The sequence below is a fragment of the Pagrus pagrus genome (genome assembly GCF_965226575.1).
Source record: "Pagrus pagrus genome assembly, chromosome: 6".
Lineage (NCBI taxonomy): Eukaryota > Metazoa > Chordata > Actinopteri > Spariformes > Sparidae > Pagrus > Pagrus pagrus.
Window position 1 is genome coordinate 27,028,551 of NC_140190.1, and position 25,164 is coordinate 27,053,714.

At 40.4% G+C, this 25,164-nt stretch overlaps 1 protein-coding gene across 2 annotated transcripts in view; it reads left to right on the plus strand.

Annotated features, from left to right (window-relative positions):
• Window positions 1–25,164, plus strand: part of LOC311258870 (contactin-associated protein-like 4) — a 127,143-nt gene that overhangs the window by 13,020 nt on the left and 88,959 nt on the right. For both annotated transcript variants that reach the window (XM_084355519.1, XM_084355520.1), the window contains exon 2: window positions 11,724–11,834. In XM_084355519.1, the coding sequence (XP_084211645.1) occupies window positions 11,724–11,834 (111 nt within the window). The remainder of the gene's footprint in view (window positions 1–11,723; window positions 11,835–25,164) is intronic.

Here is a 25,164-nt window from a genome sequence, read left to right on the forward strand (position 1 = left end):
TGGCACTATACTCAGCTTTCAACACACATGGATTTTAAGTAAGGGATAATGTATAGTTCGGAGGCTGTTATGGAGAAATGAACCCCAACAGGTTGTATTGAACGGTATGGAATGTTTCATACAACCTGAAGGGGTTTATTTCTCCATAACAACCGACTAACTATACATTACCCCGCTTATTACACGGCTTACGAGTGAAATAAATAATAAATAATCACCCACAATGATTCAGCAGCGACAAGGATTGCTCGGTAAAGTTTTCACTTTCACTTTCACTCTTAAGGCCGGCCTGAGAGAGGAGCTGGACAGCGGTGCTGTCTTGCTTATGTTGCTATATGTTGCCGGGGCGGATCAGAGCGCCGTCCCTAGCAACGGTCTGTTATACTTGACGACGGTCATTATACAGAAATAACAGACCGTAGAACGCAACGATGGACCAATCAGAGAGCAGCATTCAATGGAGCCGTGTAATAATATTGTTTAACTATCCAACCAGGTAAAACTCCTGTATTCCTGAGTCTGTAAACATCTGTAGATCATCGACACGATGTAATTCAGAAATTATAAAGGTAATAAGTAAAGTATATTAAATCTAGCTAGATAGCTACTTACATTATCCTCAAGCATTTTGCGTGACGTGCTTGAACGCGGGCCAGCAACTGATGGTAGTGACTCAGGCAGATGAGACATCCACCCAAGGTAAGGTAAAGAAATGGTACGGTCCACTGTAGAGGTCTCTGAAATCATATTAAAAGATTCTTCTAGGCATGAATATGGGAAATATATTGTAATGTTTGCTATTACAGATAAGGTGGATAGATGTTTCAACCCCCCCAACCTGTTGTTTTTACCTCTTTTGGGGGCGTCCAAGTCTTAATTAGGGGGGTCAGACCCTCCCAATCAACCCCCGGAATTTGAACCATGATTATAATCAAGACCCAGGTAGTAAAAGAAATTCATAATCATCTTTTTTCTGTACAACAAGCAATCATCAATGAGGAGTATTATTTAAGATTTGAGAGTTGTGGAAGAGGCCTTGGGGAGCTGAGTATTTTTTTCAGTTGCAGGATCTCAGCCAAGGAAACTCCTTCCCTCTTCAGAAATCAGCAAATACAACAAAAAAATGAATCAGTGTCATGTAGCAGATACAGTTTTTTAATGTGAAAACTTTGAACATAGAGTGAATAATGTCCTTTCACAAAGAAAAACATTGCCTGTAAAACCCCCTCTGAAGTTTTAATGTTTTACAAAATTGATTTAAGTTATTAAATGTGACGACAGTCATGACTGAAAAATACTAAACATGTCTGCGTAATTATTCACTCAATAATAGGACATGCCTTGATCATCACTGGTGCAGCCAGTTGGTGCAGACATCACATAATAAGTGAAATGAAGCTCACCTGTGTGTAGTTATTTAGAGAGTCTAAATTTTGGTGAGTTAATACTGACACCATGAAGACAAAGAAGGACTTCAGACAACTCAGTGAAAAGGTGATTTAAAAGCACAAATATGTGTCTTGTCCGATGACAGCAAAGGTGGCAGTAATGTGATGTGGGACGAGGTCGGGGTGAAGTTATGGGTCATCAAAACAACAAACATATGATTGCAGTCTGTCATGGTTTGGGTTTATGGTTTAGTCATTTCCTGGTTTATTTTGTTTAATATATTTAAGTTTTAGCCTTGTGTCGCTTGTTCTGATTTACACTTTCTGTGTGTGTTTCTCTTCCCACCTTTTTTGTCCTATTGGTTTCACCTGTCCCTTGTTGGTCATCCTTCCCTACTGTAATTAAGGCTGTGTTTTTCCCTCTCTCTTTGTCGTTTCATCTGTGTTTTCACTTCTCTTTCCCTGGTCCTGTTTTCTCCTTGTGTATCACCTGCGTTTGCTCCCTGTTTTCCTTGTGTTATTCTGGTTTGTATTTAGCTTTAATTGTTTTTTTCCTTCTGGATTCTTGCCTCTGTTGCCTTCCTTTAGTATAAAGCTTGGTGATTAAAGCTTGCTTTTTGTTACATCGTCCTACCTGCCTAAGTGTCTTGTGTTTGGGTCCTTTTTGCTAAAACATAATAGTTGTCCGCTAACCTTAACCGAGCCACTATCTTAAACAAAATGACAAAGGTGTTAACATAACAAAGCAGTTATTTTACCCAAACCTTGCTCTTTCCTAAGCCAAACCAAGTTGTTCAGATCATTTAATGGATTTATGTTTCAACAATGATTTGTAACAGATTTGGAAGGCGAGAGACGATATTATCAAGCTGATAAGATCATAAAACGCTTATATGCATCATTTTTTAGGTGAATTTATACATAATGTTTAATTTTGAGGACTTGTTGCAATTTAACCACACTGTCCTGTTGAATCTATGCAGCTTAAGGTTTAACAACTAGTGGCAATGAAAGTCGTCGCCTATGTCTCGGTCATAAAGCTGCACTTGACGGCCAACTAGTTTGCATGTTTCACTGCCTAGCGGTAGTCTGTTCTCGTCATGAAGGTAAACCAGAACTTCGGACTACAGCTATACAAACTGTTAAGATAAAACACCACTCTCATCAGTATGGCCAGTTCTAAACGAGTATGTCTGATAAAACAATGCAAATACTTGTGAAGAGGCAAAAAATAACTAGAAACCTACTCCCCAGTGAGCAAAGAGTGGTCTAGATCATGTCTTTTAGACATCATTTATGGACATCCAAGACGTCTAAAAGACGTCCTCTGGGGAGCCAGAATGAAAGTTTTTTATACATCTTTTCTGGACGTTGTATACACGTTTATATATTGTTTATCGACTTATTCTGGATGTCAGTGGATGTCTAGATTATGGCCTGACTGGACGTCTTTTCTCACCGTCATTTATCGACTAATTCTGGCTGTCAATGGACGTCCAGATCATGGCCTGGCCATGTCAATAGTCAGGCCATAATCTAGACATCCACTGACATCCAGAATTAGTTGAGAATAGACGTTCATACTGGCTATGATCCTGACATCCACTGACAACCAGAATTAGTCGATAAACCACATATAAATGTCTATACAACGTCCAGAAAAGACGTACAAAAAACTTTCATTCTGGCTCCCCAGAGGACGTCTTTTAGACATCTTGGATGTTCTTAAATGACGTCTAAAAGACATGATCTTGACCACTCTTTGCTCACTGGGTCTAAATGGGTAAAATCATGAATACTACAGTGACAGGCTCGAGGGGCTTTCTCTTTCGAATTCCGTTTCTCTTCAAATGCACTCATTCCATTCGTTACTCTCATCAATGGGCTCCGCCGGCGATTCAAAATGAAAAGCCACCAATAACAGCCATCTAGTGCCAACTCTGCAGCACACAACGCAACAACTGGGTCACCGATGGCCGACCTCCAGTCTGGTGTGTTAGAGCCCTACGTTGTACTGTGTACGTGATCTTTTCTTTTAATCATTGCTGAATTATTTAAAAACTTTAAGTAATTTCAGTTCTTCTCCACTCAGAGTGAAAGCCAACCTTAACTGCTTGAAGCAAAAGAGAGAAAAAGAGTATGTCAATTTGTGGATTTTTTATTTTTTTTATTTTTTAACAAAGTCACCAAATGTCCTCTCAATAAAAATGTCTGAAAGGAAAAGTATGCCATTCAATTTTCTTGTCCTAATTTTTTAATATGACTATGATCTGCTAATGAAATGCTCAACATGTGCTCAACATGTACTCTACAAATCTCCCCCGGGTCCATTAGTAGAAATAGAAGCAATCCTCACAAATATACATAGGACATACACAGTTCATTGTGAATAATTTTGAATCTTCCCTTTCATTACTATTGTGTTTGCATGTATGTTTTTCATGCTTGTCTCAGCACTCATATGCTAATGGGATGAGGGTTGAACCTCACAGGCTCAGGATAAATTATTTAATTGCTGCTTTGTTGCTGTGCTGTTTTCTTTAATTCATTTAATTCTGCTGATTGGGTCTGCCTCCCGTGGAGCAACATATTAATGTAGTCAGGATGGAAGAAATTAAAGCATTGTTTACATACCATTTCACAGAGAAAAACGAGGTAATTATGTTGCAGCGAACAGTTTGCCTACAGGAGTATTATGGGACTTTGTAACTAGGGTGGTCATAGATGTTGAGCGTCAGCAGAATTACTGACCTTCCTGGTGTGTCACGAACAGACAGATGAAGGGCTGGAAATGAGGAACAAATACTCCTCTCATTGTTAGCAGTCAGCCCGGCAGTGTCTCAGTTAAGCTGTCAAACTGTCGTGCTTAGGTCTGCACTCAAAGCAGGGACAGGATCCATCAGTCTCAGCCGAACTGCTTCAGCAGTCAAACTATAGTTTGTCTTACACAGCCACAAAATGGTGGTGATTATAGATGACTCAACAAAATACTTTGAGGTACGCCTCACACATATAAAATCACAAACTGAGAAGTTAATTTAAGTAAACATTATTCTGTTTTTACAGAGGAAACTATAAACCTTAAAGGATAAGTTCACCCAAAATGGCAAATTCAGTCATTATCTACTAACCATCATGCAGATAGAAAGTCGGGTGAAGTGTTTTGTTTATAGCCCACAAAACATTTCTGGAGATCACAGCAAAACACTATTGCAACATTCTCCTGAACAACTGAAGTAGATCAGGACTTGTTTTAAAATGAAAAAAAAAAAAAAAAAAAAGCATAAATTGGCTCCATAAAGCTTACCCAACATAAAAAATAAGATTTCAAATTGATATGAAAAGACGTTATTTACGCCTTAGACACATGGTCATGGTCATCACTTCAGGCAGGATGCACGCTAAACATCCATAGTGAAGATTTCAGCTTTGAAAAGTATATAAATAACATCTCTTCAAATCGGTTTGGCATCTCGTGGTCTAGAGACTCGGATTACGGCGGATTTTCTTTGTTTGTTGTTTTAAGATTTAAAACATACAGATTTGGCGTAATCCGAGGCCGATTAGTCATTCAGCATCTTGGGTTATCACTTAGATAAAGGCTAAGGTCCAAATTTTGTTTTGAGGATGGAAATGTCTGTCCAATATGTGGTCAATCTGTCCAAACTCGACAAATTTTGGATGGATTGCCCTGAAACTTTGTAAATAAATTAATAGTTCTCAGTAGATGAATGTTAGTGACTTTTAGCTGACATTTTTTCTGTATTCATGCAAAAACTATTGAATTGATTCCTAAAAACTTTGATCCCCTCACCTAGATCATCTAGATCAGTGTTTTATTTTTACTTTTCACACCATGTACCACCTCAGAAAAATCTTAGGCTCTCCAAGTACCACCATTATGATGATGTTAAAATAGAGTAGCTTATGTTAGCAGGTGCTGTGGATGCGTTAGCAGCGCTGCCTGGCACTCACGTTTGATTCATCAACTTCAGTTTCAACAAGCTGCTCAAAATATTCTCCTCCTGCACTGCACTTCGAGATAGTTTCTGTTCGGAGCCACATTTATTGTGTTTGTGAACCTTTCATTTTACCTGTGGTTATTATCTTGCCCTGACGATTTGAGTTTAGTTCGTAACTGATCACTTATGATGTATGCGCGTGCCACGTGCATGAACGTGACTACATGACAGCCTGAAAAGTTTTACAGGAAAGAACTGAAGAACGTAGCTGCCTAAAATAAGTTTTGTCTTTCCTGTAATACTAAGTGCTGTATCGTAAATACAAAGTATTTCATTTTGAAATTCTGCAGTATTTTGAAAGTATTATATGTTTTTAGATGAACTTATTTCTATTTGTCCATTACTGGCTCCAAGGTCCTCTCTGCCTCTGAGCTGCTAACATGGCTTTAGACTTATTTAGAGGTTGTGGTGTCTGAGTGAAGGTCCTTGACAGCTTGTACCAGAAGGTTTTATCATGTTGTGAGCAGAAAAGTGTGTAAGACATGTTTTCGCCATTACAGAGTTTATTACTGTGAGAGCAGAAAAATCAGTAAGTTAAGCTGGAATTTTTTTGTATTACTTTCAAACATTTTTTATAGCACACACAAAGAAAGAAAGAAAGAAAGAAAGAAAGAAAGAAAGAAGATTTCTTCTTGAGATTTCTGAGGAGATGTGCTGAATGAGACACACAGAGGCGACAAGACCTCACATACAGTACAAACTGACAGTGTTAGGTCGTGAGTGTGACATGTCGCACAGATATCTCAGTCTTTGGTCCCAACACTGTGATCTGCAAGATACTGCTTGTTTCCTATCAAATCACTTGACATTGCAAGGCAGAGATCTTTTTCTCATTGTCAGAAAACAGCATTTTGAGCAGAGAATTGTAGAAATTGTGACTATCAACATTTTTAAGTGTCGACCCTCTACTTCTTTCTGGCCATGTCCTTCATCTGACTTTCTCCAGTGGGACCAGACAGGATCTATCCTTATTTGAATGTGTGTGTATTGTCACCATCTAAAAAACCCTGAAAGTAAGTCCCAATCCAAATACACCCCTTGCCCTTGCCCCTCAGCCCAGGGGTAGGGTGTTTGGATTCTTTGGAAGGTTATAAGAACTGATGGACAAGTTCAAGTTCAATAATAAACAAACAAAGGTTTATGAATGACTCTTTTTGGCCTTTAAGGTGCTGGCCATGTGCAGTTTATGATGTTCACCCTACCACTGTAGGGTAATGGGGGCACTGTCAGCTGTCCTTGGCTTTGGAATCTTTAATCCAGAAATCCAGAGGTCTCCTCTGGGTAAGCTCGACATCAACCTCCATCCAGTTAAACAAAACCTGACCTACAGTAATAAGACAGGTACTTACTTATTGTATGAGTTGACATTGTGAATAAATCAACCCACCTTAAATTAGACAACTTCGTATGGACCCAACATCACAAGGGGGCTTCAGGGGGCTTAGCCGTTGTTTCAGGACCGTGCTCTTTGTTGTGTGTGTGCGGAGCGTGCTGACTGGTGATTAGCAGAGATCCTCACAAGTCATTTTTTGTAAGTCCAAATCAAGTCTCTTCTGGTTGTAATGAGCGTTCTATCATCCGCTGCATGCCATCCTGTCTGCTTAGAACAGTGCATAGTTATATCTAAGGAATTCAAAGCATGTACCATATTATCATCACTCCTTTATCTATTAGCATAGAGTATTATCAGCACTGATTAGTTGTTTGGTATACTGATCACTTTAAATAGGCTGTTGCAATGCAATATGAAAAAAAAACACACAATGAAAGCTTTCCTTTAAAATTAATAACTGTATTTTGCTTTGCAACATAAATACACAGCTACAGTAGCTATATGCAAAACACTATTGCTGCCAAAGGCCATAAACTGGTGATATTAAAACATGAACAGTTTTGTTCAAAAAGAGATATCTACCATTTGTGAAAATTGGCACCTTTCTTTGTGTGACAACAATGATTCCTTGCATGAATATAGTATAATATCGATATAATATCACCGGCATAGTGATTTTGTTATCTGTGCGCACCAAAAAACCTGCAGAGTGGCCCTTCCCCCATCCCTCCGGCCCATCCATGTTCACGTCAACCTTTTCAACAGTGTTCATGTTTTAACATTACATTGTTATGGCTGATTTGCATATGACAGTCCCACATTTTGATGTATTTTACTGTGTTGGCATATGACACCTGAACTTGAAGTTAAGTCCAGCAGCTTTTGATATCAGGTGAAATGTCTGTTAGCATCAGTTTACGGAAATGCCATTGAAGACAACTGATGACATATGAGGGTCTTGATGCACTGTACCATTTAATAGGGGCTGATTTCAACCACTATCCCATGTAACTTTGTATTGAGGGGCACTTGAAAATGACGGATAGGGGTAAAAATTTGAAATGGGATTGAGCCTACCTGTCTCGAGGTAATTAACTGTCTAAAATTTAACTGTTACTCCTAATATCCATTATTACGAGGAGAAGACAAACATTGCTCGTGGGTATGTTCAGTTAGGGCCGGCTAAAACAATTGAGTTTGAATTTTTAATTGTTAGAAGTCATTTATTTTGGTGTTGTCTCCAAGTGGGAAAAGTTTGTCAGTGTTGGCGGCGGTTTGAGCTCTCAGCGACCTTTTAGTTCTACAGCACAGTTTTCACAGTCAAACATTGTATAAAGCAGTTAAACCATTGTGCATTGGAACCGCTTTGGGAAAGGGTGAGAAGTTTGTCAAGACACAAACAAACAGACAGAAAAAAAAAAAGAAGCTGTTTACCGCTTGGCGATGGCTGTTAAATCCTCAAACTGTGAGAGAGAAGGAGAGACAGAGGGAGGGAGATCACACTGATCAACAAGTCGACTGACTGTCTGGGACACATATACAGCTCTGAACTCTTTTACCTTTAGTTTGTTGACATGATGGATGGTACTCATCAGTATTCAGCATCCCTGGATCTGTTGTCATCCCTCTGGGCACTCAGTTATTTCACTAAAATGGTAAAATGGATGATACAGTATGCTGCAGAAGGATGGACTTGTCATATCCTGTCATTTGCCCTTTAGTCTTTTATAGAAACATGATGTGACACTGGTGTTTTCGGAAAACCTATTTGAACGTCATTTTGACATTTGTAATAACAGGAATGCTGCTTATCAGTATGTCATGGGATTCAGTCAAGTGTAAGCTCAAGTGACCTCACCCACTGCTTTGTGGACTAATGTCTGAAGCCTCAACTTTGGCATTACGACCCGTCTTATCTTGCTTTTGGTAGCCAGAATTTTTGGAATCAGAATCCTGATTGGATGTGACTGAAAACCCAATGATGCACCATGAATTTATAACTATGCATTTGTTGTAGCTCTGTTTTTGAGGTGCCTTGGATACGTGTCTGACAAAGCCCCGGTCAGTGGCTGGCAGTTTAACAGCCTTTACCTTCATATTCCTCTAAGCTCTCTGTATTTGTCCTTTCGCTATTTCTCACTGTCACCTTTTTAAATGTCACTACTCCTCCGAGGAAAATCAACATGCCTGTTCAAACACCTCTGCTTCTTTTATCCAGCTTTTCTTGGCCAAGGCCGGGCTCTCAAGACACATTATCCACTGAAGTTTTACACTGCTCATTTCACCTCTGTACACTAATTCAACTATATCCTGCAGTCAGTGCTCCGCTATTATCCACAGCTCGCTGTGTGCCTCCGTCAGCCTCAGGCCTGCTGGATCTAGATGAACAAACAGCAGCATTATGAATGGTGTGAGGATGGAGAAACAGCTATACAGGTTGTTATTTTTAATACAGAACTGGAGTGATCAAATGTAACTAATGATGCTGATGTATCTTCAACTAACTAGGTTACTACAGTAAAAACATATAGGCCAAAGAAGCAGTTTACACTTCATATTATATATTCATATTATATGGAAAATAACCAGAGTTTTGGAAATCCAGCACTGGGAGGACACTCAATGTCACATGTATGACACATGCAGCTTAAGTACCCATTAACAAACTCATCAGGGGTGAGCAGAGAAGAAGGTGAAAGTTAGATTATTTTGTGTTTTCAAGCAAAGCCATAAGCTTCCTTCAGATTCCTGCAGAGAGGAAGAGTTAGACCGGGCACACTTAGGTGGATATGACAGGCTATTCAAAACTGTCAACAGGCTGTGCTTTATAGTCTTAGGTAATGAAAACCCCTCTGTGCCTGAAATGAAGTCCAATAATGTTGACAAAGTAATCTCAGTTAGAGCCTTGTTGTCAGTGTAGGGAAACAGGACCGGGCATATCTGAGTGAATTGTGAATAATTTGAACTGGCTCTCCTCTCCATGGTGGAAAACAACATCCATTAAAAAAAGAAATTCTCGACCAGATTTAAGCAGTAATCATGGAAACAAGTGAACATTGGATAATTAGTTAATAACCAGGTATTCTGGGGGAACTGCTTCCCCGTCGATTAATGACATAATTAGTCACAGCTCCTTTTTCACAACTGCTTTTCTCCGCTGCAGAACAACAGTCATTTTGTATAATACGGCTTCTCTTTCATTATTTTTGAGGTTTCTAAACTATTGAGCAGTGGCCACTGCAGCAATAAGGTATAGCGGCACATTAGTAAAGACATATCAGGTTAGAATCAGAAGGCAACGTGTGCTTTCCTGTGTAGTCTTTGTTGAAAAATGGATTTAAAATTTAAAGAGAAAGAGAGGGTCACACTTCATTTAACAGGTCTGCAATTTTCATGGTAAGTAGGTGGTAATTACAAAGTGACATGTTTGAAATGTCTTTGAAATCACCCCCCAATTACCACAATAATGACCTCAAAATGTATTGAACATTACCCCAACGTGATTTAATAAGAATATTCTGCTATTTTCAAATTAGTAGTAAATAAATACTGCTGATTTCCTTAATTTATTTCCAGGAAACTTTCAATTGGTTTCAGCTTAATTTCTGTTGATCATGCATTTCTTATTTTCAAACAATCAACAACCAGGCTCTCTCTCTGTGTCACACACACACACACACACACACACACACACACACACACACACACACACACACACACACACACACACACACAAACAACTTTATTGATGGTTGAGATTTTTCTTTAGCAGCATATCAAGCTTTATGTGGATATATTTCACTTTTACTCAAGTGCCTTCCAGTAATGACACAGAAGAATGCTACAAGGACATTCTTAAGTGTTTGATAATAATATATAATATTTAACATTAGCACACTTGTATCCTTCACTTTGATTCTATATGGTTTACAATTTGTTTGCTTGTGGTTCAACATAATGTGTACACACATCTTAGTCATCCATAAGCAGCATAGGGGTTGTTACTTTAAAAAAGTGTTATGTATTACACATTACTTTTAATACTTTTTAAAAAAGTAACACATTTGTTTACTTATTTACTCCCTTATTTAGTCCCCACTACTTGTTACATTACCTTTGCATTACTCTGCAACATCACCTTGGCTGCATTGTCACATAACTGCCAGTTAACAATATATCATCCGACCTTTCATAAGCAGAGGTGGCAAAAGTACACATTCTTTACTCAAGTAGAAGTGAGAAAGTACAGGCTCTGAAATGCAAGTAAGTAAAAATGATCCCTCTGAAGGACATTTTCTACCGGATGTTGGGAAGGCGGTGTGCAATGACGCAAAACAAAAATAATTGTTAACCGATCAGTCAGTTAGTGGTGAATTGAAAACCACCTGTCAGATTTGCTATGTTTATGCAACGTGCTGCCTGGAACACAGCAGCATAACATAACATCCAGTATTCAAGCTTCCCACCGTGAGTGTGATGTCAGCGCCATGTAAATATGGTCTATTGCGTGATCAGTGACTGTAATATGATTACTGAACTCGAAAAGTAACGTGTTACACTACTGCTTCACAGCAGATAAAATACAATCCCTCAACACTGTCGCAAACCTCACAAGCACTTTTTATACAATGATGTTCATAGGTCACTAATTCAGAGTCATTTGTACTCAACTTAAAACTCCAGTTCCTACCCTTGACATTTATAAACATCAAAATCTATGAGGCATGAAAAGGTCTCTACCGACTTTTCTTTCCCATCGAAACCAGCGTGTCTTATTCTTGTCTCTGCTCTGTGTGACCCAGCCTATACTTATCTGTGATGGGTACTGAAGAGCGTTTACCCTTTCAATTAGAAGAAAACTTCTTCACTTCACTTCAGTCTCTTTAGTGAGATAACACACTGTAAAGTACTTGTCTATATGGTCAATGAAATGATCCGTAATTCTAACCCTGCCTTTTCTGCTTTGTGATTGGTTAACAGAGGTATGTGACAGCCCACTCGTGAACAATCTGCCGCCGTCATCATTCAGAAGCTCCTCCCAGCTCACCAGCAGCCATGGGCCGGTCTTTGCTAAAGTCAACAGGAGAGAAGGTGAGGAATCATTCATTGCTACATTCATTGTCCAACCTAAATATTTCACCACGTGCAGTGATGGCACGTTTCAAGACGGATTTATACCCCAAACATTGTCGTAAATGACGACTGAGCTGATGGGGGCAATGGTACATGCAGTCTTACTTCGCTTGGTGCAGGATTTCATTTCAGTGTTCCATATTTAAAGTTCCAGTAAAAAGCGTTACACCTCAGCGAGCCCAAGCGCTTTAAGTTTTCAATGTTTGAGTGTCTTTATTGCCCAGAATTCATTACTCAGCCTTCTTCTACCACAGCTTTGACTTGAATGTGTTATTAGTACAAAACCTGCCAGTGATTCAGTCTTGATGAAACCAAGTTTCCGTGAAGGGAGAGCTCACTCACTGTACGTATGTGGTCAGCCAAATTAAAAGTGAAAAGTCAAACAGAAAATAGTCCCTTGAACTGCAAACATCCAGCAGATATTTTACTAGTGAAACATGACAGCATCTTTAGTCAGAGGGAATAGGACACACCTTTATGTTGCAGTCATGATTGTAGATTTTAATTTGTATTGTGCAGTTTACTTCTAGAACCTAACCAGAATAAATATTGAGTGTAGCTTTCTGCAGACCATGAATATGTTGAAACTTTACAGTTCTTCATTTTGTGACTTTACGTTTCTTTAGGTTCAGTTTTCAGTTTTACGTTGTGACAACGCTGTGCTTTATGCTCTGGTCAGGGGTAGGAAAGGATTGTCTTTTGGTAGACCTGGTTCTATCACCACAAACCCAGCTGAAAATTGTCCTCATGTTTCATAAAAAATAAAAAGTTTTGGGGCGGGCCATGGTTCGAATCCCTTTCTGCATGTTATTGCCCCTCTCTCTCTCTCTCTCTCTCTCTCTCTCTCATCCCCTCTCAAGCTGTCCTGTCAAGTAAAGCCATGAAAGGCCAAAATAATAATACAAATATGTCATGTTTTGTTGCTGCTGACATGGCTGTAAATTGTCCTGTCTACTTAAATGCCCAGTGGTTTCATGCTTACAAATGTTGAAACTCAGTCTTGAACAGTGGTTTCAGGCTTGGTAACCATCTCGCCTGGCTGTAAGGCCACCATCAGTTCCACCTCCTCCCAACATGAAAGTCAGTTCACACACATGTAACATGACCGTGATATGACACATAGACGTGTATGTTTGACGCGTAACAAACACATCTGTGGTTTTGCAGAAACACTTTACTCAACATTTTATACTGTCTACCTGGCTGACTCTGATACTCCTCAAGCTGTTTACAGGCATTCACTTTGTGATTAAATCAGCTGTATGAAAGCTGTGTGTTGATATGAAACTCCATGGCTGCCTACTGTGTCTTCCCTGTGTCTTGTGTGCCCACATGGTGTGCCATATTGCAATTTGCATTGCAAACACGACCACGTTTCTGATATTGGCTTCAGTTGGTTTCTCCCCCTGGATAATGTGCTCATATAACTTGCTTTGTAAAATGTAGTCTTAATTTTCTGTGTTAATGTCCTTGCTGGATTGTTGATTATCAAAACAGGGGTTCCTAATAGAGGAACTTTCCCAGGGGGCCAAGAACCTTTTGAGGAACTAAGGAAATGTACCTGTGTTTTGACCTAAGGAACAAGGGACTACGTTCTTCAGTTTTCAGTCTCCTTTTTCATCTCCTCAGTATTCATTCATTACGTCCAACTTACACAATTATGCAACAAAAAACAGTAAAAGAACATCAGGGGTACTGTGATGTTTCCTCACGTGTGAAAATTGCATTTCAAAGGCTGGGGTCATTGGTCTAACTTGCCTAATCTCCACTGTTCTCCAGATTGCGGTCCAGACGCAAATGGCAATGTGTCAAATGGACTTTTGGTTTCGCTCCTCTGATTCCGCAGCTTTCTGGAAGTACTTGGTTGAAAATGACTAAATTAAAGAAGTTATTGTTAGCTCAAGTTTAATAGTTGAAACTCTAGTCTAGCCTTTTCAGTAAGAGCTGTGACCTTTTCCAGCTTTTGAAAACTGTTTTTTCAAAGCATAAAACAGTCCGGGGCGCCTGCTATCCATATAAAGTTTTGCCTTGTGCAGCTTTAAACTTTATGCACCCGGTTTTATTTTGGCATCAGCTGTCAAGAAGCACCTTCAGGCCAGTGAAATGTAGGGAACAGACTGACAAAAAAACAATGTCCCTCGACTGAATCCCCCATGTTTTTTACTGAGATGTGTTCTGTCCTGTTCAGTTCTGTGGGCTGCAATGCTTCATTTTCCCCTCAGTGCAGGAGAGAGTCTTTGCCTCGCTACAGGACGCAGAGCAGCAAACATCAAAGGCAAACCTCAGCTGGATTCACACAGTCTGAGAAATACCTCTGTGGTGGCCAGGAGTAGAGAGAGGGACAGACAGACAGACAGACAGAGAGACAGACATACATACAGACAGACAGACAGACAGACAGATAGATAGACAGATAGATAGATAGATAGATAGATAGATAGATAGATAGATAGCAGCAGTTACTGCCAACCATCTGTGTCGTATATAGTAATGCAATGGAATTATATTAGACTAGTACATCAAAAGCTCTCCACAGGGCCACCTCCTCTCTACGAGGGGTATAAATCTGAGTCGTGATTCACACCCCAAAATAAAAATTCAAGAGGTGAGCTCTCTGGCTGCTGATGTGGGGTTTTGTGAAGGGCTATCATGGCTTGTTTTTGGAGCTTTTTGGGAGGGAAAGCTTTGCAGATTTCTTCATTTACGGAGATCAGTGGCTGACTGTGTTGCCAGAGCAGAGACTCATCGGGGAGTGTGGGATTTTCTTTCTCTTTTACTCCTACTGTAAGAATAATTGGACCAACTTGGAGACAAATTGAAGACAAACCAGCAGAATGTTGCTCTTCTGTTATATTATTACGGCTGTACAGCTTTCTTTCCCTATAAACACATTTCATCACATTGCGGGAAATTAAAATGAGAAAGAAATTGATGTCCTCATCTCTTGGGTCTGGAGACGCCGTCGAAACAAAAAGCCAATCATACAGCTGGACCAGTTCCAGAAGCCTAAAGCAGCGGTTCCCAAAGCGGAGCATTGAGGACGAGGCAAGGGTGACAAAGGATTGATCGTTAATCGTGCATTTTTGACGTTAACGTAACGTCACGAAAATTGGAAAGTTTTCAAATTCGTCAAAACAGAAGCAAGAAATATCAAAATCGCAGTATTCAGTTCTGCCATGTGTTTTTCAGCACCAATAGTGACCATCAGAGCCAGTGATTTAAATATCTGCGTCGGTGAACAGTGTTCAAAGAAACGTCTCAGTCTTCAACACAGTCGGAGGAGACAACTGAACCTGAGCCAACCATCTAAACTTAAGAATCAGACGGAAAACTACTTGGCGAGTGGCTTAACGGACTGATTTTGGCTGCTCGTGGCAGACGATCGTGCGCTCACTGTGATATTGTGTGTTCCTAACATAACAAACTGTATGTGTGATCTGACTCTCTCATCCCTGGCACACATGAAAGCAAGACAAGACCCCATCAGTGGATCATGTCTGCAGGATGTTCTCTCTCCCACCACATTAGAGAATGGGCTCAACAGCAAGCTCACTGATGTTATGTTAAAAAGCCTGCAACCTGTGGTTTTTGTTTGGTTTGTTTGACCCCGTACACCATATAAGCTAATTGAACAGGTTTAATTGTATTGTTTCTTTAAAGTTTAATATTTATCTGTAAATCTGCAGAGCACCTGTTTGCTTTATGTGATGATATATTATATTAGGAATTATACGCATCAATGTACATATTTGTAAATATTTAAGGATGGTTGAATATTCTTTGAAGGGGTACTGTGGTTTAAAAGCTTCTAGGAACCACAGGCCTATGGTTTATACTACAAGCAAATGCTTGTCTATCTGTTCGTCTTCGTGCTGTGTATGAGTTCTGTCGAGGCAGCTTCAGGATAGATTTCAAATTTCCTAAGCAACCAGAAAATACCTGCAATATGTGCAGCCTGTTCTCTCTCCTGACGCATCAATTACAGCAGCCTGGTCAATCGCCCTAGGTTTCAAAGTTTGACTCTGTAGTTGCCCCTCTAGCATCACTTCTTGAGCGCCGCTCTAGTGCAGTAGTATAAAGAGTGAGAAAGTCTGATTCAGGAGGTTTACGGGGTGGTTTGGTGGGTTATTAATAAGACTTTCCCGCCAGATTTCTCATCCTGTTTGTCAAGAGGGCTTTGTTTTTAATTTATGTAACGTAAGTAAGTGAGCATACGTACTTAAGTCAGTTATCTGAACCCAAATAATGACCTTTTCCTAACCTAACCAAGTTCTTTATTTTGCCCAACCCTGACTAAGTACTGTGTAAACCTAACCAGACCCCAACTTTTTGACAATGTCAATAATATTCAAAGCATTCAGCTTTTATTTTGAAAGTCTAACCAAATGTTGCATATAACATACAAGTGCTAACTTTACTGCAAAGCCCTTCACATCCAAAACCGATGCTAGAAGAGTAGGTAGAGCGTCATAGTTTGAATCTGAAGGCCACTGACCAAGCTGCCATATTTGATGAGTTGGGAGTGAGAATGTGTTGATGAAGTCAAATATGTCTGTTGTCTGGAATAATTGCTTAATGTGTGAATTTCTCAGGACTCTGCATCACTGACTCTTTACCTGATATTCACCAGGAGATGCCATCCCTCAGTTCCTCTCTTGCAAACAGGGACAGAGAAAAGCACACCTGAACACTACAGCCAGTTGAAATGTTCTGTCTGTCAGAAAGCAGTTCTAACAGATTCAAAATAAATCTCTTTCACAGGCCAAGTAGACAGCTGGGATGTAGAGGTTACAAAACTCCCACATGCCTCCTTGGCCCCCGCTTCAGCCAGTTAGTCCCATCTTGGCTGGTTGGCCCATATAGGGGCTGGCAGTGACTGGATTGTTCACACACATGGTGGTTTAATCTCATCACGGTGCTGCCTCCACTTCGAGTGTCGGACACTGAACTGGGCCAACATTAACGGGAGGGAGCAACACCGTGCTCTGGCATCGAGTCTTATTATTCCCACGTGCAAAGTGGACGATTAGCATGTAATCAATTTGCAGCGAAGCCAGAAATAAGGGCCTTGACACAGAGCTCATCGGGGGTTTTCTAACAGACAGCGCTGGTTAAGAGGCCAAAGAGGCATAAACACAAAGCTGATGCTTTTTTTGCAACAAATGAGTGAAAGTGACAACACACTGTTGATGTAAACAACTTTGAGTAAACACTGACACACCAAGCTAATATAAGCTGATAAGTTTCAAATCAAATCATATCAATTTTATAATATACAGCCTTTGCCTCAGTGGGCTTTACAAACTGTACAGCAAACGACATCCTCTGTCCTCAGACCCTTGATCCGAGTGAGGAAAAACTTGCCACATTGAGAAAAACAAAACAAACAAAAAAAAACAATCACAATTTATAAACTGCATTGACAGAATATCTGATACAAATTATATAATATATGTAAAGTGTGTGGATCCAGGAGGACGACTGAGCAGGCTGAGGCCAAGTGGTGCCCGAGCCACGCGACCTCCTCTCCACCATGGTAACCTGGAAGAGGGCAGGACACACAAGAGAATTAGATAGAATAGACAGAGAGATCAGAGTGAAGAGGCATTACATTTTACAGAAATACATATATAAGGAGTGCAACGAGCCCAGGGTATGACGATCCATATCCGTCAATATGTGAGGCAGCAGGAGCCAGGACAGGTAGAAGGGACCACCAGAGTTCATCAAAATGTGTCCCAGTGCATCTGAACTTGGGCAAGATGGATCTTACACAAATTTACCACTTAAAGTCCCAATTTGAACGACCCTTCCTTTGCACTTTTCATTCAGTGAATAAGCAAAATTAAACCCCAACCGGAGGTAGCGCTTGAAATACTCATAGTGCTGCTGATTTCATAAAGCTCAGCAGTCCACACACAGGCTTGGCATGCTTCCCACTGGCAGCAAACCCCGTGCCAAGTATTGGCGGTGAGCCTGATGATCAATGATCCGACTGAGTCAGTCAACAAATTCATCTTTGACTCTGTTGTTGCTGTTATGGAGCTGAAGAAGACTAAGTGTTGAGGGGGCAATCCCAACAGGGAACATTAGGCACATCCTAATTGGCTGCGTGGTAATGTGCAGATTTCAGCAGAGCCACTCCAGAGATCTGTAGTGGCTGTGAGAGTGTAGAGGTGGGTGATATGTTTCTGTGAACTATGGATATGTTGAAACTTTTTTATGTTGCAACTTTAGGGTATATTTTTATTTTGTGCTCATGGTCTGGTTGAGTTGAGGCATGAAAACCATTTGCTTACGATAAGGAAAAGATCATGTTTTGTCTTCCGTGGTTTTGTCACCACAAACTGCTGGAAAACATCACATCTCGTTAAAAACGTCCTGTTGTCTCTTGGCTTGGCAGCTGCCTTGCCCAGCTGCTAACACCCATCCTCCTTCATTTTTTGGTAAATTAAATTAAGAAATAGTTTAGAAAAACTACACCATATTGTACTCTGTCACATTTGATTATTTCCTTTTTTATTTGGAACTTCAACCTTCCAAAAACACCTGCCTTACATGAGACTCTTGAGTTAAAAACAAAACACTCAAAACAGGAACACTAACATTCTTTCAAAGTGGAAGCTTTAAGGATCCAAATGAGAACAATGATTTATAGTGAGCTACAGAAGCCCCTAAACGACCTTTGGTCAAACATATTATTTCCTCCATTTTCCGGTGATAATGAGTTAAATATTTTGTTTTCTTTGTTTTCTTGAGATCACGAGGTTATTTAAATCAGTATCATGAGATAACACTGTTGTTTTCCGGAGATAATTAAATAATTTTATCGAGATCTCCAGATAACGGACTTGCTTCACTTGTCAAGAGGCCATGTATGCAGGCTGGCATGGCACTGCTGATCTCTTTAACGTCAGGCTTCAAGTAATAAGAGGAAACAATATTTTGTTTCATTACATTCCGTGATAAAGACATAGATAACTGATGATCTCGAGAAAACAAATGATATTTTATCATGTAAAAACAGAGGAAATAAGATGTTTGACCCGTTTATAGCTTCCGTAAGATGCCTCCTGCTCTGTATTTACAATTGTACTTTCCTGCTCCGTGTTTTCTGGTCGCTTTCTTCTTCTGTGGCAGCATCCAGCTTAAGGTGCCTTACTGGCACCAACTGTCACTTCTCACGTCACGTAAGAACGCGGTAAGCAATCCTTCTGCCCAAATCACGTTGCTTTAAGAAGCAGCTGTGTTGCAAAACCACAAGGTCATGCAAATAATCCAGCCACGATTTGCTAACTAGCCTGCCAGAGTCACGAAGGGATAGCTTTGCAAGGTAAATACCGTTATATATCCCAACCCTAATAGAGTGCTGTGTTTCATACAGCTCACAGACATAATAAAGACCTTAATAAAGTCTTTTGACTGGAAGTTAATGTCTCTTTTTAAAAGGCACGAGTTGTTGGATGTTCCCCTTTTTGCTGCTCATATGTTCTCGTCTCTTCTTCTCCTCCTTCCCTCCCTTGCTCTCTCCTTCCATCATCACCTTTGCTCTTTCTTTTCACCGTTACTTCCTGTCCTGTCAGGCCGTGTCCCGCCCTGCCACTCTCCTGCTGCCCTCTTTGGCGAGTGTGTTCTGCTGTAATTGTAATATTAATTATTAGCCTTCCTGTGGGCTGCCAAGGAAACATTGAGATAACTTCATTCCATCTTATAGCCAAATGTTAATGACAACATTTAACATTTATAGGCAAATGTTAATGACAGTATTTAACATCTAAACGGTCTCTGTTTTTCAGTGGGCCATACTGATAATTGCACATTAGAACCACTGTAATTACGCTGAAATAGGCTCGGAACACTTCATCAATCCCCGGTAATCATTTTCTGGAAGTACTAATTTAGATTTGAAAAGGGGGATTTAAACATTAGCAGAGGGCTGCAGGTGAGATTAACTATGTGAAGGGAACCATAGATGAGGTATTGATCTTTGTGTGAAGTTTATGTGCCACCTCTGCCTCTCCAGGTGCCCATTTAATGCTGCTCTTTAACACCATATCTGGTTAAATTACGCGGCTGCTCTGCTAAATTTCTCTTAGTCTGAGGTAGTCACTCTCCATAAGTATAATTTTAAGGGTAAATGTCTGATTCCTTACCTTACCTTTTTCTTTTCGTGGTTTTTCATTAATCACTCAGCCTACAGACAATAGTCTGAGTTTTAAATCAATGGCAGCTTCTTAAAAAACAGTCAGATTGTGAGAAGAGTGAGATTTTTATGCTGTGACTTTCCAACAGTCTATCTGTCCAGATGTCTGCTTAATCTATATCGAGTCACTTTAATGAAATATATGATAATAATAAGCCAGGAGTGTGATCTAGCTTGGTAGCAAGGCAAATGTTATGGTACAAACCAGTTGTTCTGCTGCCGTCTGGCAATATAGATGTCATCGCACCACCAGTGTGGCAATTTGGACATGCACCACATTCAATAATGATACATTTTGAATAAACAGCTCATGGGGATCTCATGGGGAAACAGACATAAACAAAACGGAGATAAGCATGGCACAACAACTTGCTGTAGTAACGTGTTGCAGAAAGTTAAACAAGTTTGGATGAGTCAGGAGACGGGTTCAAAATGGGTTTTCTATTCTTCAGCGAGAAATGGAAGTTTCTGTCAACAGAGGTATGTTAGCTAATGCTGGAATATTTGTCGTTGCTTGGCAGCACCGTCAGCTGCTCCGGGATGACTCTCATTGGTTGTTGTTGTCAGGTTTGGAAAGTAACAATGCAATCATCCTGATTTTAAATCATAAATATCAAACGTGATGATATTTACGATTATCCGATGAGTCTGTGAGCAGTTCTGTAAACCCCTGACATTACCAGGTAGTAGGGACTTCAAGCAGTGAGGGAAGAGCGACCACTATGCTTAAAGTCCAGAATCTGTGCTGAACAACGTGTTTTGAATGGGCGCTGCTCTTGTCAGTATTAAATTGAGACCGTTTCGTGACCTGGTAAAAGTTCCTTATTTGAACACTTACTGGATCAAAAATCCAACTGCAGGCAGGAGTCCCAGAAAAATCAGCACACCGTAGTGAAAAAGCTTGACGATGCCTGGCAGAGGTCTCTCACAGTGCTTTGTTGAATTTAAATTTAGTAGGAGCTGTCAGTACAATATCAGCGGATCTTTTGTCTGCCTTGCTGATCACCTATCTATACTGCGACCGGCCCTTTTCTTTGTTTTCCAGATCAGTAAGTTTTTCCATTTCACTGCCAGAAATGTAGATGTACAGTAAAAAGGCACCGTTCGTACCTTTGCTTTACATTTTCACATTATTTTCAGACGGCCATGGATCAATTTGCACAAAGGTCATATATTTATTTTGGAAGACACATTTGTTGTTTAGCTGTAACGACCTGTTGCTTCTGTATGACATCAACATCAGCTCTGTCCCACATACATCTCATAAAAATCACTGTTAATGCCTCGCCTGCAAACTTCATTGATTTGTTCTCTTTTATAAACTTAGCAATCCTTCCTACCACATTCTATTGAAATTCCCCAAAGGCAGCATCTCCAGGGGCCGGTCCCAATTTTACTCTGCTGCAGCTGACCCCTAAAACTGCTTTCATTGCTTGTTACTTTCAAGGTCTTTATAATGGATATTAGCTCACACACACATGTTCCAGTGGCCTGCTGTGTTGAAATCGTCTCCTTGTTTTCTATTTTCATCTGATGCCTCCCATCTCTGAGATTGTTAATATGGCTGTTTGTTTGCTCTGGTGCTGAGTCATTTTTATATATAGCTGCATATTATCTTCCAGTTGTCAGAAAAACACCTTAAGCTCCACCTGAAGTCCACTGCAACTATATGACTCTCCAACTCAAATCACCTTAAAACCCTTTCAGATTCCCCTAAGCCCACACAGACACATTTACAAATCTCGACCTGGTAATACTGTCTGTCACTCTGCTCGGCTGCCTGTGTATTACTTTGGCACCCACTGACTTTGGGAGATTTTCCTTCCGCTAATGGCTTGTATCCTTTTCCCATCTTTGTCTTCCTGTCCCCTTCAGTGTCTTCACCCTTCCTTCACCCAGTACGGTGTGGAACAACAGTGCATCAGGGCTAACCAAACATTACTTTTATTTGGTGCGCACATCTGCTCCTTCCAGTGAAGCCATTGCCCTGACGAGCTTTGTGTCAGCCCTTATTTCCCAGTCGACACTTACATGGTGGAGATTGGAATTAAAACAGAACGGATAGAAATAATGTGCTGGATGTTGTGGTCTTTTACTGTCTTATTAAGCGAGACGACGGCTGAAAGTTAATTCTCCTTGTGGAGAGGGCTCTGTCTAAAACCAGGAGGGACTGGTCTAGCTGTAGGTGTGGTGTTACAGAAGCTGGCTGATAGCCTAAAGGCTCTCTCTGTGGTCCAGGCTGTGGTTATACAGAACAGGATTGGATTGTTTCAGCTATTCATAAATCCATCACTAGGTTTGTGTGTAAAGTGCTGCCAAAATTCGTAGTAACTACTGGCTAATTTCAAACCAGCGGTTTACTAAATAGTAGGGATGGAATGATATACCAAATTTTTTGATAAAAAATTACAAAAATACTGCCGTGGGGCTGTGACGACCAACCTAACGTGTGGTTATTTTGCTGGATCGAACAAGAGAAATCAGTATGAATGCATTCTACTATCTCTCCTTGTCATTAAACAGCAGAGGGCCCAATCATACCCATCATACTGACAAAAAGACAGACTCGGTCTCGTAAGACCCGCCCTACTCCGCCTCTGATTGGTTGACTTCGTTCTCAATGCTCGACCATCGATCTGTTAGCTCACACAGAAGCTCCATTAACAACGTTTTGGCGGTGCTGGAGCTGTTGTAACCCTCTTCACACCGATCTCTTTACTCAATTCAGAGCCACTGGTGGCCAGGTGGTGTGTTTACTGGTGGGGAAAGTACAGCTCACAATCCCCTGTATCAGCTCCACTACTGGCACTGACCAACTAACCGCGAGAAAAACACAACCTCAATCCATTAAAACCAGGAACATACAGTTAAGAAATAATAATGTGTCAGTTACGCTGAGAGGGAGGGAGATCAGTGGGACCCGCTGCCGAGTGCCTGTTCTCGGCTGTCCTCCCGTGTCACACCCTCCTGGGTGCCCTGCTACAACCGCCGTACAACCAGAGGGAGGGAGGGATTGCTACTGGCTGCTGTATTGTTTTGTAATTGTACATAGTTCAAGTATTCATTGCCAAAGACAATTCATGACTACTTTTTACACATGCGTATGTCGTAGTTGTCTACTTTTATCTCAGTAAAGCAAAAAAGAAAAGCAGAAGTACCTCAAGTAAAAAGTAAAAACAAACTGTATACACATTATAAAGGCTGTACACATCACACTTACTGTATTATTAAAGGTCATTGTTCAGGTCATCTTTTTTCAAAATATCGTGATAAATATCATACTGTTGACTGCATGTCATGATGATATCTTATCGTGAGTTTTTCATGTAATTTCTAGGACACTTATAATGCAATCCAATCAAAGGCGCTAGGCTATATAAACAGGAAGTCACTGTAGTATACAAAAGTATAATGCGTATAACTGTAAAAGCACTACAGCAGTCGAGTCCAGTTCAACAGTTCAACTTTTCTTATTCTGAAGTTTACCATCAAAATAATAAAGCTGAGTGAAACTGGAGAAAAGATGTGTTTTCCAAAACACAGACCTGCAAATGTTTCACAATAAAATGTAAAAAAAATAAAGGGTTTCCATCCACTGAAACACTAGAGGGCTTTTAGTTTGAAACAGATACAGAAAGTATTGAGTCTGTATCAACAGTGTAATGAGGTAACTTTAACAGGCCAAACAGGAGCAGCGGGTCAAAACGAATCTTCGCACTTCAGACTACAAAAACAGTGTGTTACGCTAATGAGCTGCAGCACATCCTGCAGCGACTCATTACACAGAAGAGTTCTCCCCTATCAGTCATAGTCTGGACAGTATTGGTTGCACCGTGTGCACAACTCTTAACTGTAACATAACAAGACAAAAGCACCGCACCACCTGTGGAGCTGGGCAAATTGGTTATCCCAGGCTCCTGCCAACTAACCACATGCTGCTAGTTCTCTCCAGCTGAAGTTCCACCTCATAAATGCAGGTCCAGTTGGTTGGCACAGAATCAAACTGGCTGAAGCTCATACACTGGACTGGTGCCTAACTCTTCATCTAGTGAACACTTACAGTACTTAAGGCTGAACCTGCATGAGCTCTTGGTCCTGTTTACAGCGCTGTGTTGAAAACAGAGACTTCCGAAGCTTGCTGCAGAAGTGCTTCAAAGCATTACGCTGAGAAATTGAAGATTTTTGACCCCCACTAAAGAAACAAACAATGAAAACGAATGCATAATACGTCTGGTCATTTCTAAGTTTATAGCATACTAAACTCTGGGAGCGTGATGTCTTGAACCCAGGGCTGTTTTTACCTCTCCAACCTTTTTACACAATCACTTCATGTTTCCATACATGTATACATATGCTATACATAAAAGGGTTGAAGATCTTTAAAGGTAGAGGATTTAGAAGAGCTCTATGTTTGTCCATCGAAGGTTCTCAACTGAAATCTGCTCCACATTCAAACTAATTCCAGCGACATATGGAGTTTCCCATTTGGGTCCAAGGTTGCAGATCCAGAGAAAACCAGGCCCACTTGTGAAACACTTGTGGTTTCTGATGGCCATGAAGTGGCTGCTGTGGGAGCTGAACTTGTTATCTATGAGTTTCTGTTCCATCGCCACCCTGCCGCCATAAAAAAGTCATAATCCAGCCCTGACACTGCATGTCCTTGGCCTGTATCCTAACACTGTGCCAGGAGGAAGCATCCAAAATAACATTCCCTTTGAAGCTTGCATGCTAGCCCAAATAAATCCATGTATGATTCGCAGCAATGACACATATTTCCTTGTTTGGAGGAATGCACTGATTTTTAAGGGGAGCTGTTGAAAAACTAAAGTAAATGAGAACATAGACACCAAAATCCTCCATGGACACTCAGCAGATAAGCACCAGACTGACTCTTTAGTAGAAGAAAACAGTTTGCTTTATCAGCCTGTGCTTGAATACATTTTGATAATAAAACACTCAATAATGCAATTTAGCTACTTTTCTTTTAAAAAATCTGTTTCTGTTGAACAACCTGGCACTAATCAAACTTGTATTGATTTCAGCTCCCATCGACCAGCACACAAACATCCCAGAAAACTAGAAGGT